The 15,767-nt window shown below is 53.8% G+C and overlaps 1 protein-coding gene across 7 annotated transcripts in view; it reads right to left on the reverse strand.

Moving 5' to 3' along the window:
- The window catches only part of vps8 (VPS8 subunit of CORVET complex), a 97,420-nt gene that overhangs the window by 76,851 nt on the left and 4,802 nt on the right, over positions 1-15,767 (reverse strand). For all 7 annotated transcript variants that reach the window (XM_071330845.1, XM_071330849.1, XM_071330844.1 and 4 more), the window contains exons 9-10: positions 10,911-11,064; positions 6,378-6,437 (exon numbers count right to left, since the gene is read on the reverse strand). In XM_071330845.1, the coding sequence (XP_071186946.1) occupies positions 6,378-6,437; positions 10,911-11,064 (214 nt within the window). The remainder of the gene's footprint in view (positions 1-6,377; positions 6,438-10,910; positions 11,065-15,767) is intronic.

The raw sequence follows: 15,767 nt of genomic DNA on the forward strand, positions 1-15,767 counted from the left end.
ATTGTGCCCCCCCCAGCCTCCAGTCTCCTGTTCTGTTCAAAGCAGCAGCGTCTATTGTGCCCCCCCCCAGCCTCCAGTCTCCTGTTCTGTTCAAAGCAGCAGCGTCTATTGTGCCCCCCCCAGCCTCCAGTCTCCTGTTCTGTTCAAAGCAGCAGCGTCTATTGTGCCCCCCCCCCAGCCTCCAATCTCCTGTTCTGTTCAAAGCAGCAGCGTCTATTGTGCCCCCCCCCCAGCCTCCAGTCTCCTGTTCTGTTCAAAGCAGCAGCGTCTATTGTGCCCCCCCCCCAGCCTCCAGTCTCCTGTTCTGTTCAAAGCAGCAGCGTCTATTGTGCCCCCCCCCAGCCTCCAGTCTCCTGTTCTGTTCAAAGCAGCAGCGTCTATTGTGCCCCCCCCCCCAGCCTCCAGTCTCCTGTTCTGTTCAAAGCAGCAGCGTCTATTGTGCCCCCCCCAGCCTCCAGTCTCCTGTTCTGTTCAAAGCAGCAGCGTCTATTGTGCCCCCCCCCAGCCTCCAGTCTCCTGTTCTGTTCAAAGCAGCAGCGTCTATTGTGCCCCCCCCCCCAGCCTCCAGTCTCCTGTTCTGTTCAAAGCAGCAGCGTCTATTGTGCCCCCCCCAGCCTCCAGTCTCCTGTTCTGTTCAAAGCAGCAGCGTCTATTGTTCCCCCCCCCAGCCTCCAGTCTCCTGTTCTGTTCAAAGCAGCAGCGTCTATTGTGCCCCCCCCCCAGCCTCCAGTCTCCTGTTCTGTTCAAAGCAGCAGCGTCTATTGTGCCCCCCCCAGCCTCCAGTCTCCTGTTCTGTTCAAAGCAGCAGCGTCTATTGTGCCCCCCCCCAGCCTCCAGTCTCCTGTTCTGTTCAAAGCAGCAGCGTCTATTGTGCCACCCCCCAGACTCCAGTCTCCTGTTCTGTTCAAAGCAGCAGCGTCTATTGTGCCCCCCCCCCAGCCTCCGGTCTCCTGTTCTGTTCAAAGCAGCAGCGTCTATTGTGCCCCCCCCCAGCCTCCGGTCTCCTGTTCTGTTCAAAGCAGCAGCGTCTATTGTGCCCCCCCCAGCCTCCAGTCTCCTGTTCTGTTCAAAGCAGCAGCGTCTATTGTGCCCCCCCCCCCAGCCTCCAGTCTCCTGTTCTGTTCAAAGCAGCAGCGTATATTGTACCCCCCCCCCCAGCCTCCAGTCTCCTGTTCTGTTCAAAGCAGCAGCGTCTATTGTGCCCCCCCCCCCAGCCTCCAGTCTCCTGTTCTGTTCAAAGCAGAAGCGTCTATTGTGCCCCCCCCCCCAGCCTCCAGTCTCCTGTTCTGTTCAAAGCAGCAGCGTCTATTGTGCCCCCCCCCCCCCAGCCTCCAGTCTCCTGTTCTGTTCAAAGCAGCAGCGTCTATTGTGCCCCCCCCCCCAGCCTCCAGTCTCCTGTTCTGTTCAAAGCAGCAGCGTCTATTGTGCCCCCCCCAGCCTCCAGTCTCCTGTTCTGTTCAAAGCAGCAGCGTCTATTGTGCCCCCCCAGCCTCCAGTCTCCTGTTCTGTTCAAAGCAGCAGCGTCTATTGTGCCCCCCCCAGCCTCCAGTCTCCTGTTCTGTTCAAAGCAGCAGCGTCTATTGTGCCCCCCCCCAGCCTCCAGTCTCCTGTTCAAAGCAGCAGCGTCTATTGTGCCCCCCCCCCAGCCTCCAGTCTCCTGTTCTGTTCAAAGCAGCAGCGTCTATTGTGCCCCCCCCCAGCCTCCAGTCTCCTGTTCTGTTCAAAGCAGCAGCGTCTATTGTGCCCCCCCCCCAGCCTCCAGTCTCCTGTTCTGTTCAAAGCAGCAGCGTCTATTGTGCCCCCCCCCCCAGCCTCCAGTCTCCTGTTCTGTTCAAAGCAGCAGCGTCTATTGTGCCCCCCCCAGCCTCCAGTCTCCTGTTCTGTTCAAAGCAGCAGCGTCTATTGTGCCCCCCCCCCCAGCCTCCAGTCTCCTGTTCTGTTCAAAGCAGCAGCGTCTATTGTGCCCCCCCCAGCCTCCAGTCTCCTGTTCTGTTCAAAGCAGCAGCGTCTATTGTGCCCCCCCCCCCAGCCTCCAGTCTCCTGTTCTGTTCAAAGCAGCAGCGTCTATTGTGCCCCCCCCCCAGCCTCCAGTCTCCTGTTCTGTTCAAAGCAGCAGCGTCTATTGTGCCCCCCCCCCCCAGCCTCCAGTCTCCTGTTCTGTTCAAAGCAGCAGCGTCTATTGTGCCCCCCCCCCCAGCCTCCAGGCTCCTGTTCTGTTCAAAGCAGCAGCGTCTATTGTGCCCCCCCCAGCCTCCAGTCTCCTGTTCTGTTCAAAGCAGCAGCGTCTATTGTGCCCCCCCCAGCCTCCAGTCTCCTGTTCTGTTCAAAGCAGCAGCGTCTATTGTGCCCCCCCCAGCCTCCAGTCTCCTGTTCTGTTCAAAGCAGCAGCGTCTATTGTGCCCCCCCCAGTCTCCAGTCTCCTGTTCTGTTCAAAGCAGCAGCGTCTATTGTGCCCCCCCCCCAGCCTCCAGTCTCCTGTTCTGTTCAAAGCAGCAGCGTCTATTGTGCCCCCCCCAGCCTCCAGTCTCCTGTTCTGTTCAAAGCAGCAGCGTCTATTGTGCCCCCCCCCCCAGCCTCCAGTCTCCTGTTCTGTTCAAAGCAGCAGCGTCTATTGTGCCCCCCCCCCCAGCCTCCAGTCTCCTGTTCTGTTCAAAGCAGCAGCGTCTATTGTGCCCCCCCCCCCAGCCTCCAGTCTCCTGTTCTGTTCAAAGCAGCAGCGTCTATTGTGCCCCCCCCCCCAGCCTCCAGTCTCCTGTTCTGTTCAAAGCAGCAGCGTCTATTGTGCCACCCCCCAGCCTCCAGTCTCCTGTTCTGTTCAAAGCAGCAGCGTCTATTGTGCCCCCCCCCCAGCCTCCAGTCTCCTGTTCTGTTCAAAGCAGCAGCGTCTATTGTGCCCCCCCCAGCCTCCAGTCTCCTGTTCTGTTCAAAGCAGCAGCGTCTATTGTGCCCCCCCCAGCCTCCAGTCTCCTGTTCTGTTCAAAGCAGCAGCGTCTATTGTGCCCCCCCCCCAGCCTCCAGTCTCCTGTTCTGTTCAAAGCAGCAGCGTCTATTGTGCCCCCCCCAGCCTCCAGTCTCCTGTTCTGTTCAAAGCAGCAGCGTCTATTGTGCCCCCCCCCCAGCCTCCAGTCTCCTGTTCTGTTCAAAGCAGCAGCGTCTATTGTGCCCCCCCCCCAAGCCTCCAGTCTCCTGTTCTGTTCAAAGCAGCAGCGTCTATTGTGCCCCCCCCCAGCCTCCAGTCTCCTGTTCTGTTCAAAGCAGCAGCGTCTATTGTGCCCCCCCCCCCCCAGCCTCCAGTCTCCTGTTCTGTTCAAAGCAGCAGCGTCTATTGTGCCCCCCCCCCCAGCCTCCAGTCTCCTGTTCTGTTCAAAGCAGCAGCGTCTATTGTGCCCCCCCCCCCCAGCCTCCAGTCTCCTGTTCTGTTCAAAGCAGCAGCGTCTATTGTGCCCCCCCCCCCAGCCTCCAGTCTCCTGTTCTGTTCAAAGCAGCAGCGTCTATTGTGCCCCCCCCCCAGCCTCCAGTCTCCTGTTCTGTTCAAAGCAGCAGCGTCTATTGTGCCCCCCCCCAGCCTCCAGTCTCCTGTTCTGTTCAAAGCAGCAGCGTCTATTGTGCCCCCCCCCCCAGCCTCCAGTCTCCTGTTCTGTTCAAAGCAGCAGCGTCTATTGTGCCCCCCCCCCAGCCTCCAGTCTCCTGTTCTGTTCAAAGCAGCAGCGTCTATTGTGCCCCCCCCCCAGCCTCCAGTCTCCTGTTCTGTTCAAAGCAGCAGCGTCTATTGTGCCCCCCCCCCCAGCCTCCAGTCTCCTGTTCTGTTCAAAGCAGCAGCGTCTATTGTGCCCCCCCCAGCCTCCAGTCTCCTGTTCTGTTCAAAGCAGCAGCGTCTATTGTGCCCCCCCCAGCCTCCAGTCTCCTGTTCTGTTCAAAGCAGCAGCGTCTATTGTGCCCCCCCCAGCCTCCAGTCTCCTGTTCTGTTCAAAGCAGCAGCGTCTATTGTGCCCCCCCCCAGCCTCCAGTCTCCTGTTCTGTTCAAAGCAGCAGCGTCTATTGTGCCCCCCCCCCAGCCTCCAGTCTCCTGTTCTGTTCAAAGCAGCAGCGTCTATTGTGCCCCCCCCAGCCTCCAGTCTCCTGTTCTGTTCAAAGCAGCAGCGTCTATTGTGCCCCCCCCAGCCTCCAGTCTCCTGTTCTGTTCAAAGCAGCAGCGTCTATTGTGCCCCCCCCAGCCTCCAGTCTCCTGTTCAAAGCAGCAGCGTCTATTGTGCCCCCACCAGCCTCCAGTCTCCTGTTCTGTTCAAAGCAGCAGCGTCTATTGTGCCCCCCCCAGCCTCCAGTCTCCTGTTCTGTTCAAAGCAGCAGCGTCTATTGTGCCCCCACCAGCCTCCAGTCTCCTGTTCTGTTCAAAGCAGCAGCGTCTATTGTGCCCCCCCCAGCCTCCAGTCTCCTGTTCTGTTCAAAGCAGCAGCGTCTATTGTGCCCCCACCAGCCTCCAGTCTCCTGTTCTGTTCAAAGCAGCAGCGTCTATTGTGCCCCCCCCAGCCTCCAGTCTCCTGTTCTGTTCAAAGCAGCAGCGTCTATTGTGCCCCCCCCAGCCTCCAGTCTCCTGTTCTGTTCAAAGCAGCAGCGTCTATTGTGCCCCCCCCAGCCTCCAGTCTCCTGTTCTGTTCAAAGCAGCAGCGTCTATTGTGCCCCCCCCAGCCTCCAGTCTCCTGTTCTGTTCAAAGCAGCAGCGTCTATTGTGCCCCCCCCAGCCTCCAGTCTCCTGTTCTGTTCAAAGCAGCAGCGTCTATTGTGCCCCCCCCCAGCCTCCAGTCTCCTGTTCTGTTCAAAGCAGCAGCGTCTATTGTGCCCCCCCCAGCCTCCAGTCTCCTGTTCTGTTCAAAGCAGCAGCGTCTATTGTGCCCCCCCCAGCCTCCAGTCTCCTGTTCTGTTCAAAGCAGCAGCGTCTATTGTGCCCCCCCCCCAGCCTCCAGTCTCCTGTTCTGTTCAAAGCAGCAGCGTCTATTGTGCCCCCCCCAGCCTCCAGTCTCCTGTTCTGTTCAAAGCAGCAGCGTCTATTGTGCCCCCCCCAGCCTCCAGTCTCCTGTTCTGTTCAAAGCAGCAGCGTCTATTGTGCCCCCCCCAGCCTCCAGTCTCCTGTTCTGTTCAAAGCAGCAGCGTCTATTGTGCCCCCCCCAGCCTCCAGTCTCCTGTTCTGTTCAAAGCAGCAGCGTCTATTGTGCCCCCCCCCAGCCTCCAGTCTCTAGGCATGTTATGATTGTGACATTCAATAAAGGGTTAGGATGCTATATAAAACATTATGGGCCTTTAGCTCGCGCCGTTCTACAGTGAGGCAAAATCCCATTAAAACAAGCAACAAAGAAGAGGTCACAGAGAGGGTGGGAAGGAGAGGGGGAAGAGAGGTCAGAGAAGGATAACGAGAGAGAGGAAGGGTTGTGAGGGAGAGGGGGAAGAGAAGGATAACGAGAGAGAGGAAGGGTTGTGAGGGAGAGGGGGAAGAGAAGGATAACGAGAGAGAGGAAGGGTTGTGAGGGAGAGGGGGAAGAGAAAGATAACGAGAGAGAGGAAGGGTTGTGAGGGAGAGGGGGAAGAGAAGGATAACGAGAGAGAGGAAGGGTTGTGAGGGAGAGGGAGAAGAGAAGGATAACGAGAGAGAGGAAGGGTTGTGAGGGAGAGGGGGAAGAGAGGTCAGAGAAGGATAACGAGAGAGAGGAAGGGTTGTGAGGGAGAGGGAGAAGAGAAGGATAACAAGAGAGAGGAAGGGTTGTGAGGGAGAGGGGGAAGAGAAGGATAACGAGAGAGAGGAAGGGTTGTGAGGGAGAGGGGGAAGAGAAGGATAACGAGAGAGAGGAAGGGTCGTGAGGGAGAGGGAGAAGAGAAGGATAACGAGAGAGAGGAAGGGTCGTGAGGGAGAGGGAGAAGAGAAGGATAACGAGAGAGAGGAAGGGTTGTGAGGGAGAGGGGGAAGAGAAGGATAACGAGAGAGAGGAAGGGTTGTGAGGGAGAGGGGGAAGAGAAGGATAACGAGAGAGAGGAAGGGTTGTGAGGGAGAGGGGGAAGAGAAGGATAACGAGAGAGAGGAAGGGTTGTGAGGGAGAGGGGGAAGAGAAGGATAACGAGAGAGAGGAAGGGTTGTGAGGGAGAGGGGGAAGAGAAGGATAACGAGAGAGAGGAAGGGTTGTGAGGGAGAGGGGGAAGAGAAGGATAACGAGAGAGAGGAAGGGTTGTGAGGGAGAGGGGGAAGAGAAGGATAACGAGAGAGAGGAAGGGTTGTGAGGGAGAGGGGGAAGAGAAAGATAACGAGAGAGAGGAAGGGTTGTGAGGGAGAGGGGGAAGAGAAGGATAACGAGAGAGAGGAAGGGTTATGAGGGAGATGAGAGAAGAGGTACCTTGCCATAGGGAAATGTCATCCACACTTTGAGAGAAGGCTTCAGTCCGATCACCAGAATCTGAAAGGAACAAGCTCGTGGTGGATTGAAAACAGACAAATATTCTCAGTGGAATTGAAGAGCAAGACAAAAATAACAATGACATAGTTTACTGTTAACTGTAGGGGGTCAATGTCATGTGTCACCCAGTACAGAACAGACTGTAGGGGGTCAATGTCATGTGTCACCCAGTATAGAACAGACTGTAGTGTGTCAATGTCATGTGTCACCCAGTACAGAACAGACTGTAGTGTGTCAATGTCATGTGTCACCCAGTACAGAACAGACTGTAGGGTGTCAATGTCATGTGTCACCCAGTACAGAACAGACTGTAGTGTGTCAATGTCATGTGTCACCCAGTACAGAACAGACTGTAGGGTGTCAATGTCATGTGTCACCCAGTATAGAACACACTGAAGATGGAGTGTCTGGTGAGGGATGTCATAGACAGTAGGGAGCACAGGGTGTAGTGTGTAGGGTGTAGTGTACAGGGTGTAGTGTACAGGGTGTAGTGTGTACAGGGTGTAGTGTACAGGGTGTAGTGTACAGGGTGTAGGGTATAGTGTACAGGGTGTAGTGTACAGGGTGTAGGGTGTAGTGTACAGGGTGTCATGTGTAGGGTGTAGTGTACAGGGTGTCGTGTGTAGGGTGTAGTGTACAGGGTGTAGTGTACAGGGTGTAGTGTGTAGTGTACAGGGTGTAGTGTACAGGGTGTAGTGTGTACAGGGTGTAGTGTACAGGGTGTAGTGTACAGGGTGTAGTGTACAGGGTACAGGGTGTAGTGTACAGGGTGTAGTGTACAGGGTGTAGGGTGTAGTGTACAGGGTGTCATGTGTAGGGTGTAGTGTACAGGGTGTCGTGTGTAGGGTGTAGTGTACAGGGTGTAGTGTACAGGGTGTAGTGTGTAGTGTACAGGGTGTAGTGTACAGGGTGTAGTGTGTAAGGTGTAGTGTACAGGGTGTAGGGTGTAGTGTACAGGGTGTAGGGTATAGTGTACAGGGTGTAGTGTACAGGGTGTAGTGTACAGGGTGTAGGGTGTAGTGTACAGGGTGTCATGTGTAGGGTGTAGTGTACAGGGTGTCGTGTGTAGGGTGTAGTGTACAGGGTGTAGTGTACAGGGTGTAGTGTACAGGGTGTAGTGTGTAGGGTGTAGTGTACAGGGTGTAGTGTACAGGGTGTAGTGTACAGGGTGTAGTGTGTAAGGTGTAGTGTACAGGGTGTAGGGTGTAGTGTATAGGACAGGATCATCAACCAGATTCAGCTGCAGGCCTATTCTTTCTTTAGCGGATGGTCAGGGGGCCGGAACATAATTACAAATCATTCCTAGATGCAAATTGACCGCAAGAAGCCCAAACAGATATAACATTTGACTTAAACATAATCATTTCAAACCTTGCTTACATTTTGTATACGATCACGTACACTCCGTGGCCAGTTTATTAGGTACACCCATCTAGTACTGGGTCAGACCCCCCCCCCCTCCCCTTTGCCTCCAGAACAACCTGAATTTTCCAGAACATGGAAACGTTGCTCAATTGGTATCAAGGAAGCTAACGTGTGGCAGGAACAGCTTCCCCACACCATTACACCACCGCCACCAGCCTTTACCGGTTGACCCCAGGCAGGATCACGCCTTGGCTGCTTACACCAAATCCTGACTGCCATCAGCATGACGAAACATCCATCAGACCAGGCAATGTTTTTCCACTACTTATATGTCCAGTGTTGGTGATGGCCGCCCACTGGAGCCGCGTCTTCTTGTTTCTAGCTGATAGGACCCGGTGTGGTCGTCTGCTGCAGGAGCCCGTCCGTGACAAGGAGCGAGGAGTTGTGTGATAGGACCCGGTGTGGTTGTCTGCTGCAGGAGCCCGTCCGTGACAAGGAGCGAGGAGTTGTGTGATAGGACCCGGTGTGGTCGTCTGCTGCAGGAGCCCGTCCGTGACAAGGAGCGAGGAGTTGTGTGATAGGACCCGGTGTGGTCGTCTGCTGCAGGAGCCCGTCCGTGACAAGGAGCGAGGAGTTGTGTGATAGGACCCGGTGTGGTCGTCTGCTGCAGTAGCCCGTCCGTGACAAGGAGCGAGGAGTTGTGTGATAGGACCCGGTGTGGTTGTCTGCTGCAGGAGCCCGTCCGTGACAAGGAGCGAGGAGTTGTGTGATAGGACCCGGTGTGGTTGTCTGCTGCAGGAGCCCGTCCGTGACAAGGAGCGAGGAGTTGTGTGATAGGACCCGGTGTGGTTGTCTGCTGCAGTAGCCCGTCCGTGACAAGGAGCGAGGAGCTGTGTGATAGGACCCGGTGTGGTTGTCTGCTGCAGGAGCCCGTCCGTGACAAGGAGCGAGGAGCTGTGTGATAGGACCCGGTGTGGTTGTCTGCTGCAGGAGCCCGTCCGTGACAAGGAGCTGTGTGATAGGACCCGGTGTGGTTGTCTGCTGCAGGAGCCCGTCCGTGACAAGGAGCGAGGAGCTGTGTGATAGGACCCGGTGTGGTTGTCTGCTGCAGTAGCCCGTCCGTGACAAGGAGCTGTGTGATAGGACCCGGTGTGGTTGTCTGCTGCAGGAGCCCGTCCGTGACAAGGAGCGAGGAGCTGTGTGATAGGACCCGGTGTGGTTGTCTGCTGCAGTAGCCCGTCCGTGGCGAGGAGTTGTGTGATAGGACCCGGTGTGGTTGTCTGCTGCAGGAGCCCGTCCGTGACAAGGAGCGAGGAGTTGTGTGATAGGACCCGGTGTGGTCGTCTGCTGCAGGAGCCCGTCCGTGACAGGGAGCGAGGAGTTGTGTGATAGGACCCGGTGTGGTCGTCTGCTGCAGGAGCCCGTCCGTGACAGGGAGCGAGGAGTTGTGTGATAGGACCCGGTGTGGTTGTCTGCTGCAGGAGCCCGTCCGTGACAAGGAGCGAGGAGCTGTGTGATAGGACCCGGTGTGGTCGTCTGCTGCAGGAGCCCGTCCGTGACAGGGAGCGAGGAGCTGTGTGATAGGACCCGGTGTGGTCGTCTGCTGCAGGAGCCCGTCCGTGACAGGGAGCGAGGAGCTATGTGATAGGACCCGGTGTGGTTGTCTGCTGCAGTAGCCTGTCCGTGACAAGGAGCGAGGAGTTGTGTGATAGGACCCGGTGTGGTTGTCTGCTGCAGTAGCCCGTCCGTGACAAGGAGCGAGGAGTTGTGTGATAGGACCCGGTGTGGTCGTCTGCTGCAGGAGCCCGTCCGTGACAAGGAGCGAGGAGCTGTGTGATAGGACCCGGTGTGGTTGTCTGCTGCAGGAGCCCGTCCGTGACAAGGAGCGAGGAGCTGTGTGATAGGACCCGGTGTGGTTGTCTGCTGCAGGAGCCCGTCCGTGACAAGGAGCGAGGAGCTGTGTGATAGGACCCGGTGTGGTTGTCTGCTGCAGTAGCCCGTCCGTGACAAGGAGCTGTGTGATAGGACCCGGTGTGGTTGTCTGCTGCAGGAGCCCGTCCGTGACAAGGAGCGAGGAGCTGTGTGATAGGACCCGGTGTGGTCGTCTGCTGCAGGAGCCCGTCCGTGACAAGGAGCGAGGAGTTGTGTGATAGGACCCGGTGTGGTTGTCTGCTGCAGGAGCCCGTCCGTGACAAGGAGCGAGGAGTTGTGTGTCCCAGATGCCGTTCAGATGACATTATTTGCTTGTTTGTGGGCAGCCTGTTAGTTCCCACGATTCTTACCATTCTCCTTCAACCTCTCATCAAGCAGCTGTTTTCGCCCTCGGGACTTCCGCTGACTGGATGTTTTGTTGGTCACGCCATTCTCCTTCAACCTCTCATCAAGCAGCTGTTTTCGCCCTCGGGACTTCCGCTGACTGGATGTTTTGTTGGTCACGCCATTCTCCTTCAACCTCTCATCAAGCAGCTGTTTTCGCCCTCGGGACTTCCGCTGACTGGATGTTTTGTTGGTCACGCCATTCTCCTTCAACCTCTCATCAAGCAGCTGTTTTCGCCCTCGGGACTTCCGCTGACTGGATGTTTTGTTGATCACGCCATTCTCCTTCAACCTCTCATCAACCAGCTGTTTTCGCCCTCAGGACTTCCGCTGACTGGATGTTTTGTTGGTCACGCCATTCTCCGTAAACACTAGAGTGTGGTGCGTGAAAAGCCCAGGAGGCTGTCAGATTCTGAGATCCTGCAACCGATGATCTTACCACGCTCCAAGTCGCTCAGGTCGTTTTGAGCCGTCCAACGTTCCCACAGTAACTGAATGCCTTGATTCCTGCTTTATATAGCCACACGACTGTCTGTAGGAGCAAACCATTTGTGAACAGGGTGGTGTACCTAATAAACTGGCCACTCAGTGTATCCCTCTCTCTATTACGCGTGGGAATACTAGGGAACATATTTCCTAAATTAAAATAATTTGGAGCTGATTTGCTAGTGCTTTTACAGTTTATGTCCAAAAATAAAACATTTCAATAAAAATAAGTTGTATTTTTTTGCCCAGAAAACTAGGGGGACCAAATAATTGTCACCAGTTGGAGAAAGCTGGTACAGGGTTTACCTTAGTAAGAGAGGCCATGGCCAGTAGAGAGTACTGTGTGATGGGGTGATCCTTCAGGTCCGGGGCAGTAAGAAGAGGCTCCACATTACACACCTCTCCCTTAGAGCCACTGAACAGACAACGAGACTCGCATGTACGCATCCCCATCACCCTCCTACACGTAGAGAGAGAGAGAGAGGGAGGAGGGGGGAGAGAGAGAGAGAGAGAGAGAGAGAGGAGGGGGGAGAGAGAGAGAGAGAGAGAGAGAGAGAGAGAGAGAGAGAGAGAAGGGGGGAGAGAGAGCAAGAGGCAGAGAGAGAGAGAAAGAGAGAGAGAGGAGGGGGGAGAGAGAGAGAGAGAGAGGGGGAGAGAGAGAGAGAGAGGAGGGGGGAGAGAGAGAGGAGGCAGAGAGAGAGGAGGCAGAGAGAGAGGAGGGGGGAGAGAGAGAGAGAGGAGGGGGGAGAGAGAGCAAGAGGCAGAGAGAGAGAGAGAGAGAGAGAGGAGGGGGAGAGAGAGAGAGGAGGGGGGAGAGAGAGATAGGAGGGGGGAGAGAGAGAGAGAGGAGGGGGGAGAGAGAGAGGAGGGGGGAGAGAGAGAGAGAGAGAGGAGGGGGAGAGAGAGAGGAGGGGGGAGAGAGAGAGAGAGAGAGGGGGGAGAGAGAGAGGAGGAGAGAGAGAGGAGGAGAGAGAGAGGAGGGGGGAGAGAGAGAGGAGGGGGGAGAGAGAGAGGAGGAGAGAGAGAGGAGGAGAGAGAGAGGAGGAGAGAGAGAGGAGGGGGGAGAGAGAGCAAGAGGCAGAGAGAGAGGAGGGGGGAGAGAGAGCAAGAGGCAGAGAGAGAGGAGGGGGGAGAGAGAGCAAGAGGCAGAGAGAGAGTAGGGGGGAGAGACAGAGGAGGGGAGAGAGAGAGCCAGAGCCAGAGGAGGGGAGAGAGAGAGGAGGGAGGAGAGAGAGCAAGAGGCAGAGAGAGAGGAGGGAGGAGAGAGAGCAAGAGGCAGAGAGAGAGGAGGGGGAGAGAGAGCCAGAGACAGAGAGAGAGGAGGGGGAGAGAGAGCCAGAGACAGAGAAAGAGGAGGAGAGAGAGAAAGAGAGAGAACAAAACTAAAGCCCCTCACAGACTAACAAAATAAACATAACATAACTCCAGTCCCAAAGTAGGATTGTGGTTCATTATAACAATATTGAAAATCATATTTCCCCTAAAGCCCTCAGATTATGACATGCACAAATGCAGTACAGAACAGAATGGATGAATCCCAAATGGCACCCTATGGGCCCTGGTCAGATGTAGTGCACTTTATAGGGAGCCATTTGGGACACAACCTTAGAGAAGCCAGAAAACCAAAAAGTACTTCTCCCCCTATTTCCATTAATCTGACCTGAATAAGAGAGACAGCTTTGTATAATAATGTCTAACAGAGCAGGGGTCACACACACACACACACACACACACACACACACACACCCCCCCCCCCCCCTCCCCCCCCCCCCTGTCTCGCTGTAATACCTCATTAAAATAATGTACTGTTAGACTGTGGTTACAGATAGTGACAGGGGTGCTTGAAGACAACGTGAGGGTCAAAAATAAACCAACCACAGAGTCTTCAGAACGTATTCCCTGTGACTTCCTCCACATCCTGTTGTGTTACAGCCTGGATTCTACATGGATTACATTTAGATGTTCCTCACTAGCCTACCCACAACACCCCATAATGTCTCCACATCCTGTTGTGTTACAGCCTGGATTCTACATGATTACATTTAGATGGTATTCTCACTAGCCTACCCACAACACCCCATAATGTCTCCAAATCCTGTTGTGTTACAGCCTGGATTCTACATGATTACATTTAGATGGTATTCTCACTAGCCTACCCACAACACCCCATAATGTCTCCACATCCTGTTGTGTTACAGCCTGGATTCTACATGATTACATTTAGATGGTATTCTCACTAGCCTACCCACAACACCCCATAATGTCTCCACATCCTGTTGTGTTACAGCCTGGATTCTACATGGATTACATTTAGATGTTCCTCACTAGCCTACCCACAACACCCCATAATGTCTCCACATCCTGTTGTGTTGGATTCTACATGGATTACATTTAGATGGTTTTCTGACTGGCCTACCCACAACACCCCATAATGTCTCCACATCCTGTTGTGTTACAGCCTGGATTCTACATGGATTACATTTAGATGGTATTCTCACTAGCCTACCCACAACACCCCATAATGTCTCCAAATCCTGTTGTGTTGGATTCTACATGGATTACATTTAGATGGTTTTCTGACTGGCCTACCCACAACACCCCATAATGTCTCCACATCCTGTTGTGTTACAGCCTGGATTCTACATGATTACATTTAGATGGTATTCTCACTAGCCTACCCACAACACCCCATAATGTCTCCACATCCTGTTGTGTTACAGCCTGGATTCTACATGATTACATTTAGATGGTATTCTCACTAGCCTACCCACAATACCCCATAATGTCAAAGGGGATTTTTTATATATTTATTTTTACGAATTAATTTAACATGAAAAGCTGCAATGTTTTGAGTCAATAAGTAATCAACCCCTTTGTTATGGCAAGCCGAAACAAATAGTTAAATAAATAATAAATAGTAAATAGCACAATAGACGCTGCCTGGCTAGGAACAGGAGAGTAAAAATGTGCTTAATAAATCCCATAATAAGTTCCTTGGACTCTGTGTGCAATAATAGTGTGTACCTCATCTCTGTACCCAACTCATACAATTATCTGTAAGGACCCTTCAGTCCAGCAAAGAATTTCAAACACAGATTCAACCACAAAGACCAGGGAGGTTTTCCAATGCCTCACAAAGAAGGGCACCTATTGGTAGATTGGTATTTTAAAAAAGCAGACATTGAATATCCCTTTCAGCATGGTGAAGTTATTAATTACACTATGGATGGTTTCACTACAAAGATACAGGCATACTTCCTAACTTAGTTGCCGGAGAGGAAGGAAACCGCTCAGGGATTTCACCATGAGGCCAATGGTTACTTTAAAATGGTTACAGAGTTTAATGACTGTGATAGGAGAAAACTGAGGATGGGTCAACACCATCGTAGTTACTCCACGATGGTGTTGGGCCTGTTACAGTCTGTTATAGTCTGGGCCTGCTATAGTCTGTTATAGTCTGGGCCTGATATAGTCTGGGCCTGCTATAGTCTGTTCTAGTCTGGGCCTGCTATAGTCTGTTCTAGTCTGGGCCTGCTATAGTCTGTTCTAGTCTGGGCCTGATATAGTCTGTTATAGTCTGGGCCTGATATAGTCTGGGCCTGCTATAGCCTGTTATAGTCTGGGCCTGCTATAGCCTGTTATAGTCTGGGCCTGCTATAGCCTGTTATAGTCTGGGCCTGCTATAGTCTGTTATAGTCTGGGCCTGCTATAGTCTGTGCCTGCTATAGCCTGTATTAGTCTGGGCCTGCTATACCCTGTTATAGTCTGGGCCTGCTATAGTCTGTTCTAGTCTGGGCCTGCTATAGTCTGCTATAGTCTGGGCCTGCTATAGTCTGCTATAGTCTGGGCCTGCTATAGTCTGCCATAGTCTGGGCCTGCTATAGTCTGCCATAGTCTGGGCCTGCTATAGTCTGCCATAGTCTGGGCCTGCTATAGTCTGCTATAGTCTGGGCCTGCTATAGTCTGCTATAGTCTGGGCCTGCTATAGTCTGCTATAGTCTGGGCCTGCTATAGTCTGCTATAGTCTGGGCCTGCTATAGTCTGCTATAGTCTGGGCCTGCTATAGTCTGGGCCTGCTATAGTCTGGGCCTGCTATAGTCTGCTATAGTCTGGGCCTGCTATAGTCTGTTCTAGTCTGGGCCTGCTATAGTCTGTTATAGTCTGGGCCTGATATAGTCTGTTATAGTCTGGGCCTGTTATAGCCTGTGCCTGCTATAGCCTGTTATAGTCTGTGCCTGCTATAGCCTGTTATAGTCTGGGCCTGATATAGTCTGTTCTAGTCTGGGCCTGCTATAGTCTGTTCTAGTCTGGGCCTGCTATAGTCTGCTATAGTCTGGGCCTGCTATAGTCTGCTATAGTCTGGGCCTGCTATAGTCTGCTATAGTCTGGGCCTGCTATAGTCTGCTATAGTCTGGGCCTGTTATAGCCTGTCCCTGCTATAGCCTGTTATAGTCTGTGCCTGCTATAGCCTGTTATAGTCTGGGCCTGATATAGTCTGTTCTAGTCTGGGCCTGCTATAGTCTGTTCTAGTCTGGGCCTGCTATAGTCTGCTATAGTCTGGGCCTGCTATAGTCTGCTATAGTCTGGGCCTGCTATAGTCTGCTATAGTCTGGGCCTGCTATAGTCTGCTATAGTCTGGGCCTGTTCTAGTCTGGGCCTGCTATAGTCTGTTCTAGTCTGGGCCTGCTATAGTCTGCTATAGTCTGGGCCTGCTATAGTCTGCTATAGTCTGGGCCTGCTATAGTCTGCTATAGTCTGGGCCTGCTATAGTCTGCTATAGTCTGGGCCTGCTATAGTCTGCCATAGTCTGGGCCTGCTATAGTCTGCCATAGTCTGGGCCTGCTATAGTCTGGGCCTGCTATAGTCTGCTATAGTCTGGGCCTGCTATAGTCTGCTATAGTCTGGGCCTGCTATAGTCTGCTATAGTCTGGGCCTGCTATAGTCTGCTATAGTCTGGGCCTGCTATAGTCTGCTATAGTCTGGGCCTGCTATAGTCTGCTCTAGTCTGGGCCTGCTATAGTCTGTTCTAGTCTGGGCCTGCTATAGTCTGTTCTAGTCTGGGCCTGCTATAGTCTGTTCTAGTCTGGGCCTGATATAGTCTGTTCTAGTCTGGGCCTGATATAGTCTGGGCCTGCTATAGCCTGTTATAGTCTGGGCCTGCTA

Source organism: Salvelinus alpinus, chromosome 10 (assembly GCF_045679555.1).
Source record: "Salvelinus alpinus chromosome 10, SLU_Salpinus.1, whole genome shotgun sequence".
Lineage (NCBI taxonomy): Eukaryota > Metazoa > Chordata > Actinopteri > Salmoniformes > Salmonidae > Salvelinus > Salvelinus alpinus.